The 11,394-nt window shown below is 55.4% G+C and overlaps 1 protein-coding gene across 1 annotated transcript; it reads right to left on the bottom strand.

The window, feature by feature from the left end:
• Positions 1–230: 230 nt before the first annotated feature.
• Positions 231–3,356, bottom strand: HOXB1 (homeobox B1). The gene is given in 6 exon segments (XM_063178661.1): positions 231–354; positions 831–1,080; positions 1,083–1,204; positions 2,829–2,943; positions 2,946–3,023; positions 3,026–3,356. Coding segments are annotated over 6 exon segments (1,020 nt in total).
• Positions 3,357–11,394: the final 8,038 nt, after the last annotated feature.

An 11,394-nucleotide genomic window follows, 5' to 3' on the forward strand; every position in this document is an offset into this window, starting at 1 on the left:
TACCCCGCAACTCCCAGAGGTTCCCACCGGGCTGAAAAGACGCGAATTGAGGGTGGGGAACAAAAAAAATAAAAATCAACTTTATTGGGCTGAGGTAGCTCGGTGTGGGGGCGCGGGATCGGGCGGGGGAAGCGCTCGGCTTTTCCGATAATTCCATTTTCACCCGCAGGTTTCGGTCCCGAACCCCGCGGGGAGGGAGGCCGCGGGCTAATCCCGGGTTAATCCCGGGTTTATCTGGCCCCGATGAGCCCGGGGGAAGGCGCTGCTGGGGCAGCCCCGGGCTCCTTCCCTCGGTAACCGAGCCCCGTCCCCTCCTCCGCCCGCAGCAGCAAAAATCGCGTCGTAAAAAGAACCCTGTACAGCAGAAATAGTGCAAAACGGGAGCGGGAAATTGCGCTTTTTCTCTTTTTTTTTTTTTTTTTTTTCCTTATTTTTTTCTTTCTTTCCTGAGGGTTTGGGTCTTTGCAGAGGCCTCGAGCGTCTTAGGCGCCCCGGGTCTCGTTTCAAGCTCTACAATCAGGAAATAAAAGGGAAAGGAAAGGGGAAAACGCCCGAAACTTTTTTTGTGTGTGTTTTTTTTTACATTCTCACAAGGAGGAAAAACGCATCGGGCGGGGGGGAGAGGGAAAAAATTCATTGCGCTCGTTTGTCCAAAGGGGAGCGAACTAAATTAAAGTTTTTTTTATGCTTTCCCTGGAGTTGAAAGTGCAGTTCCTAAAGGGGAAGGGGAAAGGCAGAGAAGTCCCTGAGACTCGGAAATTCGTGAATTGCTCCGGCCGCGGCTCCTTGGGAGCGCAGCGCCTGCAGAGGGGCCATAAATAAGGAGAGACGGGCGTGGGGAGAGCCCCGAGGGTCCTGGGGGGCTCGGGGACAGCCCCGAGGGTCCTGGGGGGCTCAGGAGGAGCCGGAGCTGGGCGAGGGCCTCGGGCGAGGATTGATCCGAGCCCTGGTCCTTGGGCGCCCTGCGGGCCGCGGCCGGGGCCAGCCCTTCCTTCTCCCTCTTCTTCTGCTTCATCCTCCGGTTCTGGAACCAGATCTTCACCTGCGTCTCGTTGAGCTCCAGGGTGGCGGCGATCTCCACCTGCGGGCCCGCGTCCAGGTACTGTTGAAGTGGAACTCCTTCTCCAGCTCCGTCAGCTGCTTGGTGCTGAAGTTGGTGCGGATGGCGTTGGGCGGCCCCAGCAGCCCCAGCTCGACGTTTTGCCTGGAAAAAAACCAAAACCACCAGGGCAGGAGGGGCCGGAGCCATCCCGTCCTGAGGGGTGTCCTGTCCCCTTCTCCGCGCTCCCGCCCGGCCCCGCTCGGCCTCAGCCCGGCTCGGGGCTCCGGGCTCGGCTTTTCCCGGAGATCACACGGAGATCCGTCCGGAGATCATCCATCCCTCATCCTCCCGGCTTGGCTTTTCCTGGGATCCGTTCCCTGGATTTTCCCGCAGGATCCATCCCCTCATCTTTTCGATCTGCTTTTCCCCTGCGATCCATCCCCTGGTTTCCCCCTGGGATCCATCCCCTGGTTTCCCCCTGGATCCATCCCCTGGTTTCCCCCTGGGATCCATTCCTGCATTTCCCCCCTGGGATCCATCCCCTGGTTTCCCCCTTCGATTTTTCCCCCAGGATCCATTCCCGGATTTTCCCCCCTGGGATCCATCCCCTGAGTTTTTCCCCTTGGGTTTTTCCCCTGGGTTTTCCCCCGGGATTCATCTCCTGGATTTTTCCCCTGGGATCCATTCCTTGAGTTTTCCCCCCGGATCCATCCCTTGGATTTTCCCCCTGGGATCCATCCCCTGAGTTTTCCCCCTGGGATCCATTCCCTGGATTTCTCACCCAGGATGCGTCTCCGGATTTTTCCCCCAGGATCCATCCCCTGAGTTTTCCCCTGAGTTTTCACCCCGGATCCATCCCCTGGATTTTTCCCCTGAGTTTTCCCCCTGTGATCCATTCCTTGGGTTTTCCTCCAGGATCCATCTCCTGGATTTTACCCCGGTTTTTCCCCCAGGATCCATCCCCGGACCCGCAGGAAGGGCTGGAAGGGAAGGAGGAGGAGGGTGATGATGGCGGGGGAGGAGGAGGAGGAAGGCCGGGGTTTAAGGGAGGTGGCGAGGAAGGAAGTGGAACAATGGAGGAGGGGATGGAAGGCACGGCCGAGGAAGCGCCGGGCGTTTCCTGCTCCGAGCTGGGCTCGAATCAGCCCCGGGCCTGCGGGACGCCGAGCTCGGGAGCTCCGTGGGATGCGATGGGAAATCTCCGGGTGGGGGTTCAGAAAAAGGCCCAAAACCCAAACCAACCCCAACCCAAAGACCAAAAAAACCCCACCCCAAACCCAAAAAAAAAAGGACTCCAAAACCCAACCAAACCCATCCCAAAGACCAGAAAAACCACCTCAAAACTCAACTAAACCCCCAAACCAAACCAAAACTCCAAAAACCCAACCAAACCCAGCCCAAAGACCAGAAAAACCCCACCACAAACCCCAAATAAAGGACTCCAAAACCCAACCAAACTCAACCCAAAGACCAAAAACACCCACCTCAACCCACCAAAGCCCTCAAAACCCAACTAAACCCTCAAAACCCCCAACACCCAACCAAACCCAACCCAAACACCAAAATACCACCTCAAAACACAACTAAACCCCCCAAAGCAAACCAAAACCCCAAAAACCCAACCAAACCTAACCCAAACACCAAAAAACCACCCAAAACGCAACCAAACCCTCAAAACCCAACCAAACCCCTCAAAACCCTACCAAACCCAACTTAACCCAGTGCTCCACTGGAAGAGGACCCCGAACCCTCGGGAACCCAGCCCTGCCCGCCCCGCGCCCCACACTCACCTGTTTTGGGGGGGTTCCTCTTCACCCTCATCCACTCGAAGGTCTGCGCTGCCCCGGCCCTGGCGCCGGGCTCGGGGTGCCCCGGAGGCTCCGGCTCCTCCAGCAGAGCCCCGAGAGGTCCCCGTAGAGGCCGGGCAGGTACGCGGGGCCCGCGGGCGGCTCCGGGCCCAGGCCGGGCTGGAACGGCCCCCGGCCCCGCAGAACCCCTCGGGCAGCGAGGCCGAGCCGTACCCAGAGGGCCCCGGGAAGAAAATCCCGTCCGAGTCGTGCTGGCCCAGGTAGAGCTGCGGGTAACCCTGGGCCGGGTACGCGGGGCCGGCGAAGCGGGACGAGGAGGAGGAGGAGGAGGAGGAAGGAGGGTGGAAGCCGTGCTGGGCGAGATGGCCGGCGGGGCCCGGCGGGCCGAAGGCACCCTCGGAGCTCGGAGCGGGGCTACCTGAGCACGGCGGGAAGGACGGGCAGGGCTCGGGGAAGGCGGCGGCGCCGCCGCGGTTACAAATTGCGAACTCCACGAAGGAGTTCATGGCGGTATTGTCCATCTGCCAGTGATGGAGGAGGGTCAGCCCGTTTTGGGGGGCGACGCCGCCTGCCCTCCAACCTTCGGGCCGTCTGTCAAAGCTGGGAAACTTCCTGCCGGCATGGGGGGACCCCGCGGAAGCGCGGCCCGGCCGGGGGGGACCCCGCGGGCGGAGCGGGCCCAGCCCAATGAGCGAAGTTCGCGGCCGGCTCCGCGCTCATCCATCACGGGCCTGACATTTGCATGACAAAGGGGCTTCAATCAAACCCGGCCCATCAATCTGATAACAACACGGACGCGTCAAAACCTTCTCCTCAAAGACTTTAAAAGAGAGCGGGGTGCGGGGGGAAGGATCGCGCTGACCCGCGAGTGGTTTTTAAGTGCAAAAAAGGGCCCCGGGTGATGCGGGCAGCGGCTTCAGGCGCGAGTTGTGACTTTAAAAGGTTTTTTCCCCCCGATGCCGGCTCGGTGTGAGGGGAAGAAAAGGGGGCGAGGGGATGATGGGGAGGTGTGAGCACAAAGGATGCTCGGGTGCGCTTTGATTCGTTTGGGAACTTCTCCCCCCAAAGCGCCCCGGCCTTTTCCGGGATGCTCAAAGCTGCCCGAGAAAATCCCCGCTCGGTTTTCGCTTTAATCTGGGCTTTGTGCGAGGTAAAAGCGCCCTAATTAAATCAACATTCTAATGAGAGGCCAAATAAAGTTAGCGAGGGCAGAGCGGCCTCGGCTGGAGCCGCGCCAGGCCCGGCCGGGCAATTCCGGGATGGGAACTGAAACCGAGCCCGGCTGGTCCCACCTGGGACCTTCCCGTCCCTCCGCGCGCTAAAACCGGCTCTGGGGGCTCAGTATTGCACATTCCCTGCTAAAACCGGGTCTGGGGGCTCACTATTGCACATTCCCTGCTAAACCGGGTCTGGGGGCTCACTATTGCACATTCCCTGCTAAAACCGGGTCTGGGGCTCACCCACTGCACATTCCCTGCTAAAACTGGGTTTAGGGGCTCACACACTGCACATTCCCTGCTAAAACCGGGTTTAGGGGCTCACCCACTGCATGTTCCCTACTAAAACCGGACTTAGGGGCTCAGGCACTGCACATTCCCGACTAAAGCAAGGAATTCACTTCGGGAATTTGGTTTTTAGGGGCTCACGTTCTGCACAGTCCTGACCAAAACCGTGTTTAGGGGTTCACGCACTGTACACTCCCTTCTAAAACTGATTTTTCGGGTCTCACGCACCACAAATTCCTGACTGAACCCGGGGTTTTAGGGTTTCATGTACGGCACAGTCCCTACTGAAACCGGGAATTCGGGAATTTGGTTTTTAGGGGTTCACGCACCACACATTCCTGACTAAGTCCGGGTTTTAGGGGCTCACTCAACACACACTCCCAAACAAAACCGATTTTAGGAGCTCCTTTACTGCACCCTCCCTCCCAAACCCATTTTAGGGATTTCTGTACCTCACAATCCCTCCCAAACCCGGTTTTAGGGGTTCCTGTACTGCACACCCCCTCCCAAACCCATTTTTAGGGGCTCACACACCGCACACTCCCTCCTAAACCCGGTTTTAGGGATTTCTGTATCGCACAATCCCTCCCAAACCCATTGTTAGGGATTTCTGTACCCCACACTCCCTCCCAAACCCATTTTTAGGGATTTCTGTACCCCACATTCCCTCCCAAACCCATTTTCAGGCGTTCCCAGCCCCTCCGGGTCACCCAGCCCGGCTTTGCTGGCGCTGCCGTCCCAGCTGAGGAGGAGGAGGAGGAGGGCAGAGCCTGCCTCCAGGCCGGGCCCGGAGAATGGGAGCAGGGCCGGGACACGTTTATTTGCTTGTTCGGCCGAGGGGGACAAGGGCGGACGCCACGGCCATTTGTTCCTGTCAGGGATTTACGGCCCGGCCACGCTCCGGGAGCGGCTCCGCTGCCTCTGCCCGGGCCAAAAGTTCACCCCGAGAGCCAAACCCGGCCGCGAAAATCCATTTTCCTTCATCCCGCACGTTAAGGGGAACATTTGGTGCCAAATTCCACCCTGGCATCGATATCCATCCCTCTTTCCAAGCCCAAAATTTGATTTTTTTAATCCACTTCCAGCCCCCGCTCTTCCGTTAAAAAATTAAAGTTTCCATTCTTGCGCTTGTTTATTCATTTAGTCCCGCTTTGCCTGGGGATGAGAGGCCCCAAAATGAGAATATTTTAAATATAAACGGTCTTCAGAACTCTCTCCTGCCTTCTTTGCATAACTCCGAGCGGCGCTCCCGTCATTCCCCTGGCAGCAAAAATCGATTTCTAATTCGATTCCTTTGATATTTCGTTGCGTTCGGGTTCAAACGGGTGATTTACGGCCGTAAAACGAAAAAAGTAAAAAGAGAAAATGCAGATGTTTATTCGGCCTGGAGCCGGTGGGTTTGTGGTTCCTGATGGTTTCCCACCGCTGCTGCATCAAAGGGATTATTTTAAATTAACATCACCAAAAATCGCGATTTTCTTCAACTTTTCCTCTAAGCCAAACCTAAATTAGAGCTGAGATGAAAAATCCGATTTTATTTTTGTTTGTTTGTTTGTTTTGGGGGATGGGACAGGGGACTCAAAATTGGAGCCGGAATTGGCGAAATTGTGCAAAATTCAGCCTGAAATGGGGACGGGTGTTGGAGCTGGGGTCTAGGGCTGGGATGGCTTCAGGAATTTGGGTGTTTAAAATAACTTTTTTGGGGTTAAACGCAACTTTTTGGAGGTTAAGTGTAACTTTTTTAGGGAAGCCTCAATCAGAGCTGAGGTGAAAAACCCGAATTTTTATTTTTTGTGTGGATGGAAAGGTCGGATGGGACAGGAGAGAAAAGAGGAGATTTAATGAGTTACAGATATCGGGTCATCAGCGGGAAAAAAAGGCAGAAAATTCAAATAAAATAGAAAATAAACAAAAACACAATGGGAAAAAAAAAAAAAAAACCCAGATAATTCGGAGAAATAAAATTTAAAAGAAAAAAACCAAAGGAAAAAAACCCAGAAAATTCAGATAAAATAGGAGGGGGAAAAAAGGGGTAAAAAGCCCAGATAATTCGGATAAAATAGGGAGGGAAAAAACCCGGGGAAAAAGCCCAGATTATTCAGATAAAATGGGGGGGGGAAAGGCGAAAAAAAAGCCCAGATAATTGGGATAAAATGGGATTATTTTAGGGTCAGGTTCCGCTCCCCGGCTCGGGGACCCCGCCCTGCTCCCCTGGGAATCCCAGCGGCTTCTCCATGGGCCGGAGCCCGCCTCGCCTCATTAATTAGGGTCATTTGCATATTCATTAGTGCGCCAGAGTGGAGAGGAGGGGTCTGGAGCCGCTGCCCTGGGACAGGGATTTGGGGGGTCCTGAATCCCCAGGGATTCCCTCAAATCCCAAATTCCTTGGGCTTCACTCAGATCCCAAATCCCTGGGGGTTCACTCAGATCCCGAATTTATCTGGGGGTCCCAAATCCTTTGGGATTCCTTCAAATCCCAAATCCCTCTGGATTTCCTCAGATCCCAAATCCCTGGGGATCCCCTGAGATCCAAGTCCCTTGAGTTTCACTCAGATCCCAAATCCCTTGGGATCGCCTTAGATCACAAATCCCTGGGGGTTCATTCAGACCCCAAATCTATCTGGGGGTCCCGAATCCCTGGGGATCCCCTCCAATCCCAAATCCCTGGGGATTCCCTCAGATCCCAAATCCCTGGGGGTTCATTCAGACCCCAAATCTATCTGGGGGTCCCGAATCCCTGGGGATTCCCTCAGATCCCAAATCCCTGGGGGTTCATTCAGACCCCAAATCTAACTGGGAGTGCCAAATCCCTCCAGATTTCCTGAGATCCCAAATCTATCTGAGGGGTCCCAATCCCTCTGGATTCCTGAGATCCCAAATCCCTTGGGAATCCCTCAGATCCCAAATCTCTCTGGAAGTCCCAAATCCTTGGGAGATTCCCTCAGATCCTGTACACCTTGGGTTAATTCAGACCCCAATTTTAACCGAGGTCCCAAATCCTCAGGATTCCCCAGATCCCAAAATCCCTTGGGGTTCATTCAGACCCCAAATCTAACTGGGAGTGCCAAATCCCTCTGGATTCCCTCAGACCCCAAATCCCTCGGGATTCCCCTGATCCCAAATCCCTCCAGATTTCCTCAGGTCCCAAATCCCAGGGGGTCCCCCGAGATCCCAAATCCCTTGGGTTTCACTCAGACCCCAAATCCCTCAGGGATCATTCGGATCCCAAATCCTTCAGGATTCCCTCAGATCCCAAATCCCTTGGGTTTCGCCTTGATCCCAAATCCCTCTGATCCCAAATCCCTTGAGTTCCCTCCGATCCCAAACCCAGGCCCTGCTCCGCCCCCAAAGCTCACGGATCAATCACCGCCGTGATCAATGGCCGATATCGGCAGCTCGGGTTTATCGATATCGAGATCAGGAAAACCCAAACCTGCCCTTTTTTCCCCATTTCCCCCCGGATTTCAGCTCCCAGCGAGGAAATGGGGCCGGGATAAACCCGGGAGGTTCCGGGACAAGGTTCCCTCTCCAGGGAATTCCCAATTCCTGGATTCCCAGCGCTGATCCCACATCTCCAGAGCTTCCAGGGAGGATTCCAGGGCTGATCCCACATCTCCAGAGCTCCAGGGAGGATTCCCATTGATCCCACATCTCCAGAGCTTCCAGGGAGGATTCCCAACACTGATCCCACATCTCCAGAGCTCCCAGGGAGGATTCCAGCACTGATCCCACATCTCCAGAGCTTCCAGGGAGGATTCCCATTGATCCCACATCTCCAGAGCTCCCAGGGAGGATTCCAGCACTGATCCACATCTCCAGAGCTTCCAGGGAGGATTCCAGGGCTGATCCCACATCTCCAGAGCTTCCAGGAAGGATTCCCAGCACTGATCCCACATCTCCAGAGCTTCCAGGGAGGATTCCAGGGCTGATCCCACATCTCCAGAGCTTCCAGGGAGGATTCCAGGGCTGATCCCACATCTCCAGAGCTTCCAGGGAGGATTCCAGCGCTGATCCCACATCTCCAAAGCTTCCAGGGAGGATTCCCAGCACTGATCCCACATCTCCAGAGCTTCCAGGGAGGATTCCAGGGCTGATCCCACATCTCCAGAGCTTCCAGGGAGGATTCCAGCACTGATCCCACATCTCCAGAGCTTCCAGGGAGGATTCCAGGGCTGATCCCACATCTCCAGAGCTCCCAGGGAGGATTCCAGGCTGATCCCACATCTCCAGAGCTTCCAGGGAGGATTCCAGCACTGATCCCACATCTCCAGAGCTTCCAGGGAGGATTCCAGCACTGATCCCACATCTCCAGAGCTTCCAGGGAGGATTCCCATTGATCCCACATCTCCAGAGCTCCCAGGGAGGATTCCCATTGATCCCACATCTCCAGAGCTTCCAGGGAGTATTCCAGGGCTGATCCCACATCTCCAGAGCTTCAGGAGCCCCTCACAAACAACTCCCCCTCCCAAAACCAACATTTCCCCAGCGCGCCGCTCATTTGCATATCCCCCGCCTAATTACCGCCAGGCAATGGCCGTGTTTTGCCAACAATCGAGGGCCTGAATATGCTCGATGCGCTTAATTCGCTTAATTAATGCCCTCCAGTTGCGCGGAACAGAAGGGCAGGGCCGCAAATTGCCGCCCGCCGTTGTTTGACATTTCGGAGGAGGGAAGGAGCGGGGCGGCAGAACCCTCGCTCCGTAATTCAGATTTTATTGAACGTTCCCCCTCCGCCGCTCCAGTCCCGCTAATTAGGGCGGATAAGGAGGGCCCTGTTGTTCGGGGGGATGGTGGAAACTGCGGGGCTGCGGGCGGGGAGGGCCTGTGGGGTGCGGACGGATCCGAGGGGGGTTTGGGGTCCCTCTTCCCACCCTCATTGGGGATTGGTATCGATGAGGGGGCTCGGGTTCGATCTGAGGAGGGGTTTGGGGTCACTTTTCCCACCCCCCTTAGGGATCGGGATCGATAAGAACTCGGGGCTTGATCTGGGGTTCCTTGGGACCCCCTTTCCTTCCCCCCATTTGGGACCAGGATCAATGGGGCTCGGAGTTTGATCTGGGGGGGTTTGGGGTCCCTTTTCGCACCCTCCTTAAGGGATCAATGAGGACTTGGGGTTTAATCTGGGGTGCCTTGGGACCCCTTTTCCTTCCCCCATTAGGGATCGGGATTGATGGGGGCTCGGGGTTTGGTTTGGGGAGATTTGGGGTCCCTTTCCCAACCTCATTGGGGAATGGTATCAACAAGAACTCGGGATTTCATTTGAGGGGGTATTTTGGGGTGTTTTTTCCCACCCTCGTCAGGATTTGTAGTGATGAAGGCTCATGGTTTAATCTGGGGAGTGGTTTGGGGTCCCTTTCCCCACCCTCCTTAGGGATCGGGATCGGTGGGGGCTCGGGGTTTGTTCTGGGAGGGGGTTTGGGGTCTCTTTTCCCACCCTCATTGGGATTTTTATCAATAAGAACTCGGGGTTTAATGTGGGGAGGGGGTTTGGGGTCCCTTTTCCTTCCCCATTTGGGATTGGTATCAATAAGGACTTGGGGTTGGTTTGGGGGCGTTCAGGGCCCCTTTCCCCACCCTCCTTAGGGATTGGTACCAATGAGGGCTCGGGGTTTGATCTGGGGGGGGGTTTGGGGTCCCTTTTCCCACCCTCATTAAGGATTTGTAGCGAGAATAACTCGGGGTTTAATTTGGGGAGGGGGGTTTGGGGTCCCTTTTCCCCGCCCTCATTAGGGATTTTTATCAATAAGAACTCTGTGTTGAATTTGGGGCGTTCGGGACCCCTTTTCCCATCCTCCTAAGGGGTTTGTAGTGAGAAGAACTCTGGGTTTAATCTGGGGGGTTTTGGGGTCCCTTTCCCCTCCCTTTCCCTGGGGGTCCCTCCTGACCCCCTCCCTCGGCCTCGCCCTTCCCCTCCTCCCTTCCCCGCGGGAAAAGGGCGTGGAAATGTGGAAATCCGCCCTTTTTGGACATTTCCCCTCAATTTTATACTGGACACCATCTCAATGTGGAAATCCGCTGGTTTGGGGACATTTCCCCTCAATTTTATACTGGACACCATCTCAATGTGGAAATCGCTGGTTTGGGGACATTTCCCCTTAATTTTAGGCCAAAGCGCACCTAAATGTGGAAATCCGCTGGTTTGGGACATTTCCCCTCAATTTTATACTGGACACCATCTCAATGTGGAAATCCGCTGGTTTGGGGACATTTCCCTTAATTTTAGGCCAAAGCGCACCTAAATGTGGAAATCCGCTGGTTTGGGGACATTTCCCCTCATTTTTAGGGCGAAGACCATCTCAATGAGGAAAAGACCATCTCAGTGTGGAAATCCGCCTCTTTTTGGATTTTTCCTCCTCATTTTCCATCTGGATACAGGCCAAAAGGATGCGCAGACCCCAAAACCAGCCCGGGGCAGGGCCGAGCTTCCCCTGCTGGGGCTGGAGAGAAGGAGGAGGAGGAGGAGGAGGAGGAAGGCGGGAAGGAAGCGCTGAGCAAATGGCGCTTTGATGGCTCCCTCTGGCAGCTCCGAGCGCTCCGCAGCAGCCGGGGGCTGTGAAATAAACCCCAAAATGATGAAAAATGGGTTTGGGGGGCTCCGCTGCACCCCAAATCGGGGGTCGGGGACCCCCAGATCGGGGGAAGGCGCTGGGAGAGGGGCAGGGGGTGCCGGGGGCTGAGCTCGGCCCAGCGCTGCCTTGTCCCCGCGGGAAGGGGGTTGGGAAATTTAAATATTTAAATATTCAAATATTCAAATTTCACGGCCGGAGTGGGTTTTGGGTCCGGATAAACGCGGCGAGCAGCAGGATTGCCGGGTCCTTTTCTGGGGAGGAGATTTGGGGGATGATGGTTCGGAACCCAAAGGTGGCCCCAAAATCACCGCGCCCCCTCTTTGTTCGAGATCATCCGCAGCAATTCCCGAGCATCTGCCCGGCCTTTGCCTTCTTTAGTTCACTTTTATTTATTTTTCTTTTAAGAGAAAATAGCCTTCTTTTATTTCACTTTTATTTATTTTTATGTATTTTATTTTCTGAGTGTGAAC

This window comes from Melospiza melodia, chromosome 30 (genome assembly GCF_035770615.1).
Source record: "Melospiza melodia melodia isolate bMelMel2 chromosome 30, bMelMel2.pri, whole genome shotgun sequence".
Lineage (NCBI taxonomy): Eukaryota > Metazoa > Chordata > Aves > Passeriformes > Passerellidae > Melospiza > Melospiza melodia.